At 36.6% G+C, this 17,706-nt stretch overlaps 1 protein-coding gene and 1 long non-coding RNA gene across 3 annotated transcripts in view; one reads left to right on the top strand and one right to left on the bottom strand.

The window, feature by feature from the left end:
- LOC108232529 (matrix metalloproteinase-17-like) overlaps positions 1 to 17,706 on the top strand; it is a 68,212-nt gene that overhangs the window by 16,176 nt on the left and 34,330 nt on the right. Inside the window, exons 2-3 of the mRNA XM_017410402.3 lie at positions 8,183 to 8,315; positions 8,439 to 8,571. Coding sequence (XP_017265891.1) covers positions 8,183 to 8,315; positions 8,439 to 8,571 — 266 coding nt within the window. The remainder of the gene's footprint in view (positions 1 to 8,182; positions 8,316 to 8,438; positions 8,572 to 17,706) is intronic.
- LOC112450337 overlaps positions 1 to 17,706 on the bottom strand; it is a 51,536-nt gene that overhangs the window by 3,462 nt on the left and 30,368 nt on the right. Inside the window, exons 2-3 of one of the 2 annotated variants that reach the window (XR_003038909.2) lie at positions 11,232 to 11,307; positions 339 to 449 (exon numbers count right to left, since the gene is read on the bottom strand). This is a non-coding gene — a long non-coding RNA (uncharacterized LOC112450337). The remainder of the gene's footprint in view (positions 1 to 338; positions 450 to 11,231; positions 11,308 to 17,706) is intronic. The other variant, XR_003038911.2, reaches the window with a different exon arrangement.

The following is a 17,706-nucleotide window of genomic DNA, read 5'->3' as shown; positions in this document are numbered from 1 at the left end:
CAAAATTAAACGAAATAAACATTTGAAATATATGAGTTTGTATGTAATGTATGAATATAATATACAAGTTTCACTTTTTAAATGGAATTACTGAAATCAATCTACTTTTTCATGATATTCTAATTTTATGACCAGCACCTGTATTTCAGCAAGTCAGTGATTACTAATGTTAGCATAAGATTCACACAATCTTTTAAAAAATGATCTCAGTTAAGACAGTTTTATTCTCTAAAAGTTGTCCACGTTTTCTCATCTTCTTTGTTCTTGAGCAAACTGTTTGCTTGCTTTCCTTTCTCTTGCATCCATTTTTACTAACCTCATTCATACCCTTCACATACCTTTTCACCTTACATTTCCTTCCTTGTCTTTGTTGTTGTTGCCTCTGCATTGCCTCTTCTTGTGTCTTTTTTACCTTGACATCTCTTTCTCTTCACCTTCCTCCTTGTGTCCTATGGGAAAAGACAAGTATGGAGTCTCGCCTCTCCCTGTACAACCAGCTGTTTCCTAAACCAAGGATTACAGACATATTTTTAATCCTTGTTGTCACATCGTCACACATACAAGTATGCAAATTAGGACAGATTTTCTTCCAAAGTGTCAAGGGAACAACATCCACAAATCCAACTGCAAAAAAAACAAGGTGTGAAAATAAACTCGTCCGTCAGAATCTATTACATTCTGTCAACAAGTCCAACTTGTGTTAAATCAAATGCACTTTGTGTTTGCAGAAAAGCAAAATACTTCCTGTAGTGAAGTGATGGAGTGTTTCGGCGGGTTGGTGCATGGGCCATCTGCTTACAAAATAGTGCAGAAAAATATCACTGAATTCCATTGTATGGCATTCATTCATCCATTTTTTAAAATGTTTTCTGTTCATTGCATACAGTGACATTAGACATTATTCTTCGTAAAGATTAAGTCTTTTCACTCGTTTTAATGACACATTAACCAAATTCTTCTTAGTTCATTTTAACTATTGCCTCATCTTGTGTTGAGAACTTAAATTTTCCAAAAGAAATGTGAATCATTTCTCCCTCAAAATCAAAACTGTCTGTAATGATGCAGAATTCTTCTCCTCTCAAAGTAAATAATCACTAATATTACTGTTCAAATGCTCTTTTTGTTGAAAAAAATCCCTCAAAATATGCAGTTTTTGTGAGAAAAATGGAGGAGAGTATTTGAAGAGAAAGAAATTTGTACCATTGGTGTATCATGAACAAAGCTGAGCTTTTATATGTGTTCATTTAGCAATCACCCTTTAAAACCTGGTCATTTTCCACACTTATTCACAGGTTTATTGTCACTCTGATGTGCTGCCTGGGTGTCTGCTTGCCTTGCACGTGTGTGCTACCTTGCATTGTTCTAAGTTTTTGTTATTTAATTTTAGTTGCTGCCACGTCAGTCTTTTGTTTTTGATTATTTTGTAAATAAATTAAGTTTTCTTTTAAAGAGTGAGTCTGCCTGCATTTGGGTTCAATCCAACCACTAACTGTGACACCACCAATTAAAATACAAAACCAACACAAATACTAATAAATGGATTTGCAAAAAAATATATAATTTTCTGTTATCTGTTGGTGTTTTAACCATTTTAAGTCAAAAAGATGAGAACTAAAATAACTGAGGTCAGACTTTTCTCTAGGTTTTATTTCCAGGCAGCAGTAAGAGCTCAGCATGCCGGCGGGGCCTTTTGAAAGTGAGATTCAGTCACCAAATCAACAGTCATCACGACTCAAACTATTCCTGACTCACTGACTCAGTTTCAACGGTGGCACCCGTTGACCCAAGTTCTGCCTCCAGTGCAAGCTTGCTCTTCCTTTTCATTTATTTTGTACTTGGTGATCAATTTTTAACTGAAAATTAAATGAAAGGCAAAATATAATTGATTATTTGCAAGTTACTATTTTTTTGTGTCTTATTAAACAAATGGAGCTCTTCTTGTTGAACTTCAATCAAGCTTTTAACACTGAACACACATTCAGAGGAAACAAACTTAAAAGAAAAGACAGGGATTGATTTCTAATCTTTTATCACCTGGCATTCCTACCTCAATTTTCTTTTAGATTAAATCTGTCGTCCAGGCTGCACGTCACCCACAGTTTCTCTCTCTCTCTCCCTCTTTGATCTTATCTGTTTGTACGAAGGAGGCTAAATTCTTGACTTCTTCATTAAATCGTGTTTACACTCATGCCTTCAGATTGGTTTCACAAGCTTCTCGGTCAAATACCCCTAAGCAAGCTTGCGTTCCTTGGATCCTTCCTTTTACTTTAAGTAAACCATTTCTAAGGATAAGCTACTGATATTAAATAGCAACATCTTTCAGCTGCTTTGAATGATGACAGCACCTTTTAAATCTGCTGCAAACCTATGGATGTGCTGATGGAAGTCTGTTGAAAGAAATGCTCTCATTGGAGAGCAAGTTGAGGATTGTTTGATGTGAGACCTTTACATCTGTGGGATATGTTTATGTGCTGATGCAAAATCTTTTTTAGATGAAACGTATTATATATATAAAGAATAAGATCTCTGTGTAGTCCAAGTTGTTTCTAATTAAAAGTCAATCTGGGCTTGTTTTTCATATTTTTGTCTGCTTTCATTTTTATCTGCATTCATAGATCTCATGACCCAGATTGCCAAGCTGATTACATTTCCCTGGTCAGTGTTGAAATTTAAAATCGGGATTTAAAAATTAAAATGTTTTCTATTAAGTCAAAACTTTTAGGGAACATTTTGCAGCATACACTGAGCGTGGAAACAAAAAGACATCACTTACACCTACAGGTAAATACTAAGGTAAATTTATTTGCCAGGTATTTAGAAAATACTGTGATGAATGCTGCTGAATGAGCAAACATCCGGGCTGCATGAAGCAGATATCAGTTACTAGCCAAACACTTCACATAATGACGCCCATGGTTGCAGAATTTTAGGTTACAAATTTCAGTTTAAAAAGTTCAACATTTAGGATTATTTAATAATAAAAACTACATGTTCTCATTTATTAAGAACAGGGATGGACTAGTCATAGCTGAGTAATATTGAACATTTGATTCATAGAAACGTAACTAAATAGGAGCCAAATCTGGATGTAATATCAAATATCTGCTCAGAGTTTGAAAGTGAAAAAAAAATGGCTTCTGCATTAGGATCTCGATCCAAACCACAACTCCAAATCCACAATGGCCTGCCTCAAGTCTTACAAGGTTGAGGCTTTTCTCTGGCACCCATAATCAAACCACCATCAACATTCTGTGATACATTGAGAATAATAGCCTTAAAATCTCAGAAGAATTTTAGCTGGCTGCAATAAAAGGTTTTACAAGTGGCAGTACTACAAAAATAATTCAGTAATCTTACTTAAAATATTAAAGAAATGACTGATTCTTAACTTTATGCCTCTTGGCCAATTATGCAGATTGTGCAATAAACAGACAAAAAACAGTGCTATCTTGTTCTCATTAAGTGAATTCAGCTGTTTTCATTTTCTTTCCGTTTTCTGTCGCAGCCTGAAGCTTCTCTATGTTTGGTGTATCTCTGTTGGGTGTTCTTACAAAAGTTGTTCCAGACTTCATAACTTCATCTTCACTGTAGTCCATGAGAGACTTTGTTGGCCAGTAATGAAGCTGTTAAATTCAGGTTGGTATAACTTTCTGCTCAAAAGGTGAAGCCATGTAGGGACTGTTTGATGTTGATTCAAGTACTTAAAGTACATTGATTATTGATCATATAAGGTGATATTTCAAAGCTTTTTCCAATAGCAATGACTTTAGAAAAAGAACAATCTTTTCTTCTACCTCCTATAGCTTCATAACCTTTCAAAAGTCCAAGGAGTGGGACAGATCTGCCCTCATGCTCAAGGTATTAGGGAACAATCTAAACACTATAATGGAGCGAGCTACTTTATGACCCTTAGCAGTCAGCGAGGTCACAGGGTTAAATGTCTCCCAGTGAGTCATTTCCTGTCATGAGGGGGGAAAAAGATGTAGAGACTCAGCAGCTGTTCATCACAGCTAAACAGGGAGGTATTGTGAGACAGTGGAGATCACACACACTGATGTAAAACTGACTTGGGACGATGATATTGTGTTGATGAGCTAGTCACACAACTCATTATGTACGTGTCTGTCGGCTGTCAGCCTTACAACACAGGAAACAAAGATAGGATATGATGCCAAGAGCCCAATATGAGTAAGAATGACATTTTGAGAGTGATACTGCTGTAGTCTGGTGATATTCTACAAACTGGATGATGGTGCAACACGTTGATAATATAAGGATCCTTTCAGATTTGCTAACATGGCATGTCCTAGGTCCTATTAGCAGGTCAGGGCTTAAAAGTTCAGGCAATTTTTGTCTACTTTACACCAAAAGGCAGCTTGTTTTTTTTTTCTTTTTTCCACCAACATTTCATTTCAGCAGTGCTAGGGGTTTCAATTAAAGTGAATGAAAGATGAGTAAATTTTTGCAGAGGCTGGGGCGAGTGTGGAAATTCCTTGGAGCTGCCCAATGCGCACAGCAACCGAATTTAGAAACACAGTTGAGGTGCAAGGTGCACCGAGATTTGTATTTACAGTTTTGCTCTAGAAAGGTTTCCCATTAACAGAGAAATGACTGAATTATTAACCTTATTCTTCAGTTAAACCAGGACACGTGTGCAAATTGGGAAGAATTCAACCAGTTTTGGCCTCGATCCCATGGAGTTGTCATCACTCAAAAAGTCACTAAAAACTATGTTTCAGTGTTCCTAAAATAATATCCATGAGTTGTACATCATACAGGGAAGGCATGTAGCTGTGATTTGTGAAAGAGAGAGAAAAAAAAGCTATAAATATGGAGTACTTTAAAGATTGTGATTTGCTGCTGTCAAACTGCTGTGGAGCCCCATTTGTTTAGTCACATCCACTGTGGAGCAAAGAAACAGTGAAGCTTTCACTAAAAATGTTACACTTAAACAGTTCACTGAAACAGCAGATTGTGTTCATGTTTGTTCATCTTATTAATGGAAAACTGACAAATCGACAGACTTTTTCTGAAAAGTTTTGAGTTTATTGTCAGGATGCTATGAGAGGCGAGTGGTTTGTTGCAATTTGTTCATCTTAACTAATGTGCTAACACCTGGGACATTTTATTTAGTTTGAAGAATTTGTTGCTTAAAACAATCAAAACTGCACATTGCAGCTACAAATCAGTAAGTGTCTAACTCACTGTTAAAACAACTGATGATGGATGATTAAGAACTTTACTGATTTTACCACTGCAGATGTACTGGCGTGGTTCTATTTTTCTGCTTTTTTTACTGCATAAAAAGTGTATTGCGCAAAAGCATTACATATAAAGCTCCTGTTAATGGTTGAAAATGCTACCTTCTGTGAAAAATATTTTAAAAAATCAGGAATACAGTTAAACTATGGCACTGATGGGTTTGAAATTGGTAAACTGTTGTTTAGTTCTGTATTATCACCTGCACTGCTGAACCTAATGTATATTATTCCTGGTATAAATAGTTCTCTATCATCAATCAATATATCATTATACAAGCATTTTAGAGAAAGCTCTAGAGCTAGAAATACTGTTTGTAGATGAGGAAAAATAACCTTTTTAATTTTACATGCTCTTCAGGAAGTTTAAGGCTCTCTAGACCTTTATTTTTTCCAGACGCATTAAAAACAAGAGATTGTGACAAATTTAAAAACATTTTCTATCAAAGTCGCACACTTTTCCTTTTCTTATCTCTCCTCAGACTCACACTCATTTTAAATCTCAGCTGCTTCTTGTTTGGAAGAAAAAAAAATAAGGCAAGACAAACGCGCACACTAATAACTGATGCATCAGCAGTTCATTAATCACTGTCTCACACACAGGGTTTGATTTTTCGATTTCAACCCCCTCTTTTTCTTGACATGAACAAGCCGCTCTGTTGCAGGGAGACAATGAGTTGTTGTCCCACTTTGTTTGCTCTGTTCGCAGCCATTCAATTAGGCTACAGCTCGGTCATTTTTCTGTGTCAGACAGCTCTGCCTCCCATCTTCAACAAGCTCTTCGCATGAATACTATAAATACGCAACAGCGTAATGTGTTATCAATACCCTGCTGGAAAATATATCATCACTATTAGAAGTAGGCCCACTTGATCTGAATAATAAATGCTCCTCCAGAGCTGTTTATAGGCTCTTTATCTCTGAGTACCTTTGGTTTGGATATTAAAATTAGCTGTATTTTACTTTGTATCAAAAGATTACAGGGACCAGCGTTGAGGATTATAGAGGGAGGTAAATTATCCTTCATGCACACGGTCTGTTACAGAGACCTTATAATAACTTCTTCATGCTTCAATTATATTTGCATTTTTGTGCAAGTGAAATGCCGAATATGTGTGCAGTGTGTGTGTGTGTGTGTGTGTGTGTGTGTGTGTGTGACGAGATAATTTAGGTTTGCAATTCACTCAGCGGTGTCTGCAATATGAAAAAAAAAAAATCCATAAAATCAACTTTGGTCTTCCATTGATCTGATTTTTTTTTTTTTTTTTTTTTAAAGTCTGTTGGTTTTCTAGATTTGTTTATCCTCAAAGGAAGACGTCTGGTTTAAGACCAGACACGTCTTCAAATGGAACATTTTTGGCCTCATCAGTAAGTTAAAGCAGCAGCATTTTGTTATTCAAACACTGTAATCATAATAAAAAAATATGAAGCATATACATATTAAATGGGGCTGTAAAGATCATGAAAATTGGCCGTTTTGTCTCAAACATTCAATTAAATTCAGAGTAAAGTTGTTGCCCGAAACAATAACTTTTTTTTATCTGGGAATTTGATATATACTTCTTTTTTTCCATTTTTATAATCAAGGCAGAGTGATAATGTTTTTGCTCATGTCTGTGTGTTCGTGTGTGTGTTTGTGTTCATTTGTACCATCAGCAAAATATCTCATGAAACACTGAACGCATTTTAATGAAACTTTCAGAAAAGAATCATTAGATGTACATCTTCATCTGATTAACTTTTGGAGTCAACCCAATTCAAGATGGCTACCACAGCCAAGTGAATTTAGAAAACTCAAAAATAGCTGTAACAGCAGGTATTAAGACATATTGAGCTACAATTTGCTTTTACGCACTGGCATTAACTGTCAACCCTATTTATTTGTCTGTTGTTGAGGCTGTTCATAATGTTATTTTCAGGGTTTGACCAAAACAGCTATATATTTTTGTTACCACCAGATTTATTGAGAAAATATTGAAAATGAGTTTTCTTGTAGCTGATAACTTGCTTTTTACCACAGATTAGTTCGTTTGTGGGGGTTTGGGATTATTTTGTTGTAAATGGCAGTAATTGATGTGAAAGCCTGGTCAAAAGGAGTCATAATAAACTGCAGAAGACAGAAGACCTACGACACTGTTTATCGAGAAAAATGTACCACAGTCTCTTGTGTAATCTGCTGATTCGTTGCGTCATTTTAATGCTTTTAAACTCTTTGCCCTTTCCCACTTACCTTCGGCATCTCATTCCTTCTGAAAATAGTTGCTGGTTGTCATTTACGGTAATGTTCTTAAGGGTCAGTTCAATTTCCTCGTAGCTTCTTACCAAGCCCTCTAGAAAGATCCCAAAACAAAACACAAGGAGGCAAAGCATCAGGTGCCACTGTGCTTCACTATAAGTTGTTCAGTAAATGGGATTTTCCCTGTGTTGTCATTAAAGCCTTGCTATTGATCTACGCCACTCATCTCTGATGAGTGCTGATCAAAATCCTATTTAAAATCTGCCTTTGTGTATTAGCTGTCAAATCATGGTGGTGGAGGAGGAGGGAGCTGTAACAAAGCTTAGACAAATAAAAAAGAAGAGCAAAGACTGAGAAATAAGATCTTATTGGTGAAGAAAGACAAAAGGAAATATGTTTCTAATGGAACATCAAAACAAATACAACATCATTCCCGTGTGATTGTCTTCCATTTATATGATTGTTAACATATTGTTAAAATGTACTGGATATATGAAAGGTGTTTGCAGCTGACAAAAAGTCATCAGAGAACCATGGGGATTTTTTTGGACGTAGCAACAAAGTATCCACAAACAGTAAACATGCACAGATGTGAGAGCTTTTAGCTTTAGAATAGTCCGAGTCCTTCAGATGCCTCAGCTGATCTCCACTGATCTGTGTCTGTCTCTACCGTTTATTTCCCCCCCAGGACTGGCTGAGTAAGTTCGGCTACCTCCCGCCCCCTGACCCAGTGACCGGCCAGCTGCAGACCAAGGAGGCCTTGACCAAAGCCATCAAAGCCATGCAGAAGTTTGGAGGGCTGAAGGAGACTGGAGTTTTAGGTGAGACCAGCTTTTTCTTTTTCTTTTTTGTTCAATTGAGCCAAAATGTGATGAAGAACTAATGAGAGTTTTAGCCCAGAAATGTTAAAGTCGAATCAGCACCCTCTCCTCTTCTCTTTATAGACCAAGCCACTTTGGGACTAATGAAAACACCAAGATGTTCGCTGCCAGATGTGTCTCAAGCCGAGGTGATGAAGCGCAGGAAAAGAAGTCTGATTCCTCCAAACAAATGGAATAAAAGACATCTTTCCTGGAGGTAGGAACCAGTAATATATGATATGCATTTTGATGCAACTCAGAAAAGAGCTCATAGGTACTTTGTGTTAACATACTGTCATTCAAATCAATTTAAACCTAATTTTTAGGAGTTATAAAATATCAGACAAACATTTTTAATATAAGAAAAACTACATCTTTTTAGTTTAAGCTTATTAAGTAGCTATTTCCATTTATGAGTTCAGTCAAGGAGAATATTTTGATCTCCTTAGGCCTTTTAAAAATCAATTGTTTTTGATATAAGCACCATCTTTTTCTATTACCAGTGTCTGAATGACCTTAACAGCATCATCTTAGATTGACTGTAAAACAGTCTGAACGTATAAGAACTTGCATTCAATAGCTTGCTGCAAGTCAGTTTCTTTTACACAGGATACAAAAACATGATCCGCTCTCACCTGTTACTGTCCAACAGTAATTGCCTGATTTGTTTGTTATGTTAAGACATTGATTTCAAACTCTCCTTCTGCTCACAAGTCACTTAAAGCTCAAGACAGAAAATTAAGTCTCACTCCTTTGGGCACCACTATATTACTGTCAGCAATCTTTACTGATTGAGTCTGTTTACGATTGTTAGTTTATCACTGATGTCAGCATAACATTGGTGATATTACAGGCATAGCATTTCTTGAAGGAATGCATATTGCCCAGCAACTTTCATCCCAGAGTTTTGGACTAAGGTCATCTTATGACTGGTCAAACCTTGAAAGTAATATTATGTCTCATGTCACACTCAGTGTATGTGTTGTGTATGACTCTCAGCTGCTACCAGTTTTATCACAATATCTGTAAAATTACCTGAATTATATTTGTTTTTCTGTTTTCTATTGTTTGTTTTCTTCACTGAAATTTTATGTCTGACCTCTTGGCCATGTCACACTTGCAAAAGAGGTCTTGATGTCAGTTCGTTTTTTATCTTGTTAAATATCAGTGATGAAATGAAGGTAATGAAATGGCAGCTGGACATCAGTTGGGTTGACTTAAAAGTTTTTAGTAATTATTTATGTTTTGACAAGTCCTAGATATGATGCAACTCAACAAACAAGTTTCATTTCAGGTTCAGTGTATCACATTACTCTCACGTCAGCAAAAATTTATCAATCCCAGTTTTCCCTTTATCTCAGCATCATTTCATTGATTCGATAAATTGACTTTTCCTTGAGCTCCTCGTTCGCTAATTTCTGGCTCAAAGGAGGGAAACGTCATAATTGTTAGACTCTGACCTGAGAAACATTTAATAGCAAACAGCCCCGTCATCTCAAAATGATTTCCCTTTAATTTTCTTAACCAAGAACCCTCATTACTGTAGCAAATTTCATACAAAGATTTAAGAGCAATTCATTATTAGATCAATTGGCATAATAATAAGAGGCCAAGATGTGCAGCTACTTGAATCTAGTGAATTCCCTGTTCACTCAGTCTAGTTTATCTTAAATTAATTTCTTAATTCCAGTGGACTCAAATGGTGACACAAAACTAAAATATAATGTAGCTAAAACCAGAGTTTCCCCTGCAGCGTAATTATTCTGTTGTCTCGTGGAACCTAATTCCAAACTGAATTAGTTAAAGCTAAATTCACTCATTAAAAAGCCCTGCCAAAAGGGGTTCATTTGTATTATTTAAGAGAAAAAAATCTGTGTGGTGCAGGCAAACAGATCATGCAGACAAACGGCAGAGGATGTGTCTGCAGGAGATTCGAAACTTGCCTGCCTTCTTGTAGTTGCTCGGGGAGTTCTATAAAAGATTTTTAATGATGTTTTCAAACACATTAAATTTCACTTTACCTGTTCACTTTATCCTGCTTAGAGCTGTGGAGCGGGCAGGAGCTATCTCATCTATCTCTGAGCAAAATGCAGTGTAGACCTCATCAATCTAATAAAGGGCTAATTCAGAGAGAATGACGAGAGTGCACGCTCTCGTTCCAACCTACAACCAGTTTATCACCAGTTACCCAAACATGCACGGAGTGGGACAGGAAGAAACAACTTGGAGAAATAGTTTGGAGAAATTTATTTTTGTTTTTGAGTTTATTTTTGAGGTGACTGACAAGCTACTATCTAAAGTAATATCTCACTGGGCTGCTACTGTTAGAGACAAGGTGGTGACTCAAACTTGACTCAGTACTGTCAGTAAATAGAATTTTCTTTTCACTGAATTCTTTGTGTTTGTGGCCAAGCGACCAGTCAGCCGTTCAGCTACATTTTGAGCAGCCAATTTTTGAAAATCATGGTTTAGTTACATAACTGTATTCTAGGCCATGCACATTATTTCATTGCCCTCATTGTACCCACATCGACAGCAGCTCCCACAAATAGGATTTAATCTGCTGGTGTATACTTTTGAATTGAAGATAGGCAGATTGAGAACAACTAGTCGCCAGCATTCACATTCCACCTTTAGTCACAGCAAGGCCAAACACAAAAAGGATTTCTGCCCTTTTCCAACAAGTCCACAACCTTAAAAAAAATTGCAGCACTCAATAAAAAACAATATTTTGTAAAGCTACACACTGCCCTGAATTTTGTCACTGTACTGGCAAAAACATTACAACATTCCTCCTGAAAGGGACAAAGGCTGCACCAGAAGTGCTACAGCTTGCTGTTGCTCTTACTATAAATATCCATCCATGTATGTTCATACCTGCTTTTTTCTTTCCGGGTCATTTGGGAGTTGATGCCTCTCTCCAGCAGACACTGTTCAAGAGGTGGAGGACGCCCTGGACAGGTTGCAAGTCCATCACAGGGCCACATAGAGACAAATGAGACAAACAACCATTAACGCTCTCACTCGTGCCTCGTCCTCAGTTAGTTTCTGGAGGAAACCAGAGCATCTGGAAAAAGCCCACATGTGCGCGCAGAGAACATGCAAACTCCACCCAGCTGGGAGGTGATTCTGCAACTTCATTGCTGGGAGGTGACAGCTCACTGTGCACGTAGCATGCTACATGCATGAACTGCTATGAAATTTGGGGGGATTTGATTAGTTTTAAGATGACAGCATTCCACTTTGATTTCTGGTCATTACCCTGATGGCAATAGCCATTAAACCATCAATTTGGTCTGAATTCAAGTTTCCAGTTCTCTAATCAGAGGCACTTACAAAAGCTATCCACAACAGTTAAAATATTCATTCTTTAAATCCTTTAACAAACCCCAATTCAACAGATCTCAGGTACTGTCATAAGGCAAACCAACTAGTTACAAGCAAAACCTTGGGGAGCTCAGTTAATCTGCAGCAGAGGGCCTTTTGGCTGTTGTTGTTTAGCTTTACCTGAGCTCAGGGCTCTTTTTTGAAATGTTGATAGGTAAACAAAAACACATCAAAATGCTTCAGGGATGAAAGTTATCATTGACCTTTCAGACGATCTCAACAAAGGGGCTTTTAGCGGTGTTTTCCTCCGCTTCTCCCCCATACAATACTTCATAGTGTCATCTTGCTGTTTGGCTACCAATCAATAGCAAATAACTATGTGACACTAGATTTATGGTGAAGCATTCATCAAGTTGCCTCTTAATAGAACCAAATGCACAGCTTTGACCATTTGAGAAATAGCTTATTTGAAAAGGAGGAGGAAGTAAAATAAATAGCTGGCCCCGGCTTATTTTAAATACATTATTAGGATTGATTCAGTAATAACTTTTTAGAGGACACATTATGGACATATTTGTGTTTTCAACGGTTCATTAAAGCCTGAAAAAAAAAAAACTACAGGCCTAGAATAAAGGACTGCATATCTCTTGCAAATGATGAAGTTAGAGCCATTTTGGTTTAATCTTGAAAATAACATTATGCACAATGTCATTAAATGTAATCTCACATGATCTGGGAGCTACTGGGGTATGTGTGAGTGATTGTCAGTTACTACCATGCTAAGTTTTAGCAAATCTTACAGATATTGAGCTAAGGTATAGCCATTTTTGTGAAGGCTAAGGTTGATTAGCTGTGGCTTCCATCTTAGATTTTACTGATTTCAAACAGTTAATCAGTTGTAGATATATATCTATTGATTACTTTCTGAATGTTTCATTAAATTCTACTTTGTAATGTGCGTGACAAACACACACACACACACAGACGTAGGCAAAAACATTATCGCCGTCACCTTCAGCAGCAGGGGATCATTAAACCCTGGTGCTTTCTTTGTGATTATCTGAAATTATTTTTGAGGTAGTGATTTATTGTCCATCCTCCTCTATATTTCATCCAAATGTCGTTTTGCTGCATTTGCTTCACACCTGAAGTGGAAACTTAAAACCTTCTGCTTTTTTTGCTTTGCTATTGACAGCAAATTCTCAGTAGCTGTTATTTAGTTAAGACAGAAGTGAGCTAATAATGCTCATTAAAAGGTCTTTCTTTTCAGTTGGCTGATTAATTCAGCACCTTAATACACACAGCTCTGAAAAGAGGTCAAAGGTTATGCATGAAAAGGGAGTTGTTTTCTGTCTTTTATTTGTGTCTGGAACAAAACAGCACCAAAAACTCTGCCCATGCTTACAAAAATGAGAAAAACAAGCCTCCTATAAAATCTTGTGTGCATGTCAGCGTGTGTATATATGATGAAATACACAAATGAATTGAGAAATACGGAAAACTATAACTCACGCAGATAAAGTATATATCCTTCTACACGTAGGCCTATGTGTGCATGGTACATCTTCCTCCTGGTGGGGTTTTAACTTTCATTTTCGTCTTTGTCCTGCTGCCAATCACCCAGCTCTCCTGTCAGCTCACTACATTCTGAAATAAGACAGCTGTGTCTCCAGTCCAGTGAAACGTCTTTGTATTCGCAGCACTCCGATTTGTCGACCTGCGCACTGGAACAGTTGTGGATTATGTTCCAGGTTCAAATCCACAGAGATTTTTCACATGGTGCAGATTTTAAGAAAAGCATTTATATTCTGCTCAGACTGGTCTTCCCTTTAATTCTCCTGGTACTTCTTTTTGCTGTGTTTTAAGTGGATGTTATTCCACTTACAAAGACATCACCTCACAGCTTGGTTTTATAATGTAGAACATGATATGTCTTCTTTTTTATTTGTTTATAGGCAAAAAAATACAAGGTTGACTCCATAGTAAAAGCAAAAAATAGCTTATACAACAACATTTAATGTGTTTGTAGCCCAACAACCATATTAATGTATATTCTTTCTAATGTAATAAATCATAAATCACTGCATAAAAGCCTAGCATTCCTTGAAAAAATGCATATCACCCACCGCCTGTCATTTAAACTAAAATCATCTTTTGCTGAGAAGAGATGAAGTTATAGCCATTTTGGTTAAACCTCATAAATTATATTATTCACAACCTAAAGCAATATTGTGAGTGTCACGCTCAGAGGATGTGTTGTGAATGACTCAGCTACCATCACACCAAATGAATCTGTAAATGGAACTGGGTTGTAACTATGGCTGTAGTTGCCATCCTAAATGATTACATTCTGAGAGTTTCATTAAAATCCATTCAGTTGTCTATGAGATGTTTTGCTAACACGACAGATAAGTTTTAGCCTTTTCACCTCATTGGCGGCAATAAAAACCTTTATGTAACTGAATTAAATTTAGTTTTGTTTTTTTTGTTTTCTAATCAAATCAAATTTCCCAGAGCCTAGTTCCTCGTCAGTTATAGTATTTTTATACTGACTGATTAATTCAGGTCTGGTCTCATTTTTGTTTGCAGGTGTTAGCAGCTTAAACTCATTATAATGGTAAACAGTAAGCACACTGTTGTTTTCCGCCGTAGATTGACTGCGTCCTTCCTTATGTTGACTCGTGATCAAAGATTTCTGATGCTTGAAAAGAACAAGACGTTTTATTTAGATAATCCCCAACTGTAAAATCTGCCGCGTTATGGAATTTCCTGATCCTAAACAAAAGGTCTCAAACATTATCTGCATATGCTTTAATTAAAATATCCCCCATTTACTTATTGTAGGAAGCAGCAGCTCACCCACTCCTTCCTGATTTGGTCTCACCACCTCAGAATTGACACAAGGCAGATTGGCACTTCATACTCTGCCTGTTCGCACATGTCACTCACATTATTATTACGTTCTGAATATGTGCAGCTTTCATGCTGAGTGCTGAGTGTCAGTTATTTCTCAGAAGGGAAGAAAGGATAAGTGGCTCGGCTGAGTACCTATTCATTTTGGGGACTTGAATTCAAACAGTGTATTTTTCCTAATAGAAATAAAGCCATTTTTTTTTCTTTTTTGTGTGTGTCCGAGAGCTTCCATGACAGGGCTGAGCCCTTAATCCCAGTTTAACTCCATCTTTACTTTTGCTCTTTTTCGATACACCACGCTGCACTCGGTCGAGCGTGTCACTGACATTAAAAGCCTTGTTGTGTAATGTGCACTGTTGACCCATTACCTCATATTGTTAGCCCATTATCACAGCAGACAACATGGTAGCCATTAGCGGCTTTGACTGATTACTTGGACAGATAGGTGGAGCAAGCCGGAGTGCATGGGAGCAAAAGATGAGAAAAGAAGAACATAGAAAATAAAAACAAGACTAACTCATTTTTTTAGATCTTTTAAAAATACTAAGTTTAACGGACTCTAAATGCTAAATTGCACTCTCTCACAGACGGTCGTTTGTCTCCATAAACCTACACTGTTATATTGCAACAGTGTAAGAATGAAAAGTGTAGGAAGCTGAATACACACAGATTATAAGCATAGGAACCCAGTGTTCTTTAATGCATTCTTGTTTCCTGATCTCAAAGCCAGCGTTTTAATAGACCTTCACGTCAAACCCAGTAGGGCATGTTCAAAAACACTAAGCTATATTTTAAAGTTCAAGATGGTTGGTAATGGGAGCATTAAAGCCAGGTATAGTCATAAATCAGCAGTAGGGTTTCATCAAAGTACTAACAATAGAGAACATTCAGAAATACCACACTTGTAACCATAGGCACCAAAAGGGTCATAAAAGTATAAGAAGTAATAACACAAAGTGGATAGCTTTAAAAGCAGCATTAAAAAAAGTTTTTTTTTAATTATTTTCTCTATCTTTTGGTTCAATAAGCAATAGATTTGAATAACTGCTGTTAAGGATAAAGTGACTAACTTGGGCCAGTTTGTTTAAAAAGTGATTGCTCTATAAAGAGCTTTATGAGTTTCTCAGTTATACAAACACTCATATTAGGCCTCTAAATATATGTTTCCTTGCTATAGTATAAATATTCAGCCCATTTTGCCCTACAGTAACAAATGAAGGACAGCTTGACACGTGGACCAAACAAGTGCTTGCTTTTAGGGGGTACTCGACAGAAGAAGTTACTAGTGTACATTTTCAGTATTTTGATTAAAAAGTAAAAGAACTGTGGACTGATTATGAACAGTTTTGGAAGCTGCCACAAAAAGTAGATTTAAATGAAATAAAAATAATTAACAGGAATTTGGCTTCAGAGTTTACAATCTTCAGAAATGCAGTGTGTACGCAAATGCTGAAATTTGTCGCAGAATGAACCACATTTCACTGAACTGTTAGTTAAAATAAGCTGTTAGAACTGTTAGTTAAAATAAACAAAAATCAACAAAAGCGTAGCTAAAATATAAAATTTGAAAAATCGTTGCTAAAAGTGAACATCGATGAGGCAGTTTTAAACTCTTAGTATTGTGGGTTTTTTTTCATTTTTGTTACATTAATTAATCTTTAATTTATTGCCTATTAACATGTGTTTTTCACAAACTTAACTATTAATCAATCATCATTTAGTCCTTATTAATGACCTTATGTGAATGAGAAGCTAGCTCCAACTAGAAGTCCGTTGGTTAGGAGCTTTTCCCTCACTCTCGAACTGCTTCAATATTTGCTGAAACTTAAATGTGCTACATTTTAAATATTTCTCATAATTCTTGTTAGTTGTAATAGTGTGTAGGTGTAGGTGCGTAGGTGTAATAGGCTCGGTGATCAGTGACCGCCCAGTGTTCAGTTTAGTTACCTTGGAAACATATTGGTGAGTTGCACTTTAGCAGCAGATAAGACCTGGTTTAGTGCACATACCTCCGGGGTGGAAAGGGTTTAAAACAACTAAAATTAGCTCCTTTAATGGCATTGCCAAGCAGTCAGGTTTCAGTTGTCAAATCTCTCCGTTTAGTCTTTAAAAAGATAATTAGGATTTTAAAGGGAGAACAATAAAATTATTATATGTTTTAGGTTTGACCAATAAATCTGTTTCTGGTAGAACTAAAGACTATAAAAACAACGTGGTTTTTGGCTGATTTATGAAATGGGACATTAAAACGATGTGGAGTTCTTTGGAAATGTTGAGAACAATTAAAAACCTTACTTGTTGAATACAGCTCCTTTAACAACCTAAGCTTATGGGAAAAAAGGTCTAAATCAAGCAGTGGCACAAACACATTGAAACTGGGTGTGATGGAAAGCCTTATAACGAAGTGTTTGCATTAACTCTTATAATATGATGAGACTGGATCCACTTTGGTCTTTTCTCGCTCAGACTAGTCGTTTGGTCATCAATCAAGTCAGAACTAGAGAAATTGCATTTTCTGTGAAAGAAAAATACAGTGTGAGTGCTGAGTGCTGAACGACTTTGCTGAAATTTGCTGAAGAAGCTGAAACTGAGCTGTTAAAATTAAAGCAAGCAGAACTACTAAGAAAATGAACAGAACGCGGGCTGAAAGCTAAAAGCACCAAAACAGTAGCTAAAAGCATGTAATTTTCTCCAGATGCAAACAAGCTGTTCAAAATGAATGCCTGTATTTAAGAAGCCTTGAAAATGGAGATTTGAGACCAAATCCTCATTAGAAACATGTTTTCTGAGGTACTAAGTTATGTGCGATGCATCAACAGCATAGACGCATAACCGTCAAAATACTGCATCACAGACTGACAGGTTTGTACTGGCAACAACTGTTCAAATATTAAAACACCACTTCTAATATTAATGAAGGGATGAGAAATGATAAAATCTTTCTAAATATTAAAGTCCTAGTTTAAAATTTGTAAACTTGACTGAGTTGTAGCCATTTTTGTGTTGGCTGACACTGATTAGCAGTGGCAGCCAGCTTGAATTCGGTTAACTCCAAAAGTCGTCGATGAACAATGACTACTTTTTCTTTCATTACAATCCATCTAGTGGTTAT

The sequence above is a fragment of the Kryptolebias marmoratus genome, linkage group LG14, assembly GCF_001649575.2.
Source record: "Kryptolebias marmoratus isolate JLee-2015 linkage group LG14, ASM164957v2, whole genome shotgun sequence".
In the NCBI taxonomy this organism is placed as follows: Eukaryota; Metazoa; Chordata; class Actinopteri; order Cyprinodontiformes; family Rivulidae; genus Kryptolebias; species Kryptolebias marmoratus.
The sequence above is the reverse complement of the archived record's forward strand: the minus strand, read 5'-3'. Positions and strand labels throughout refer to the sequence as shown.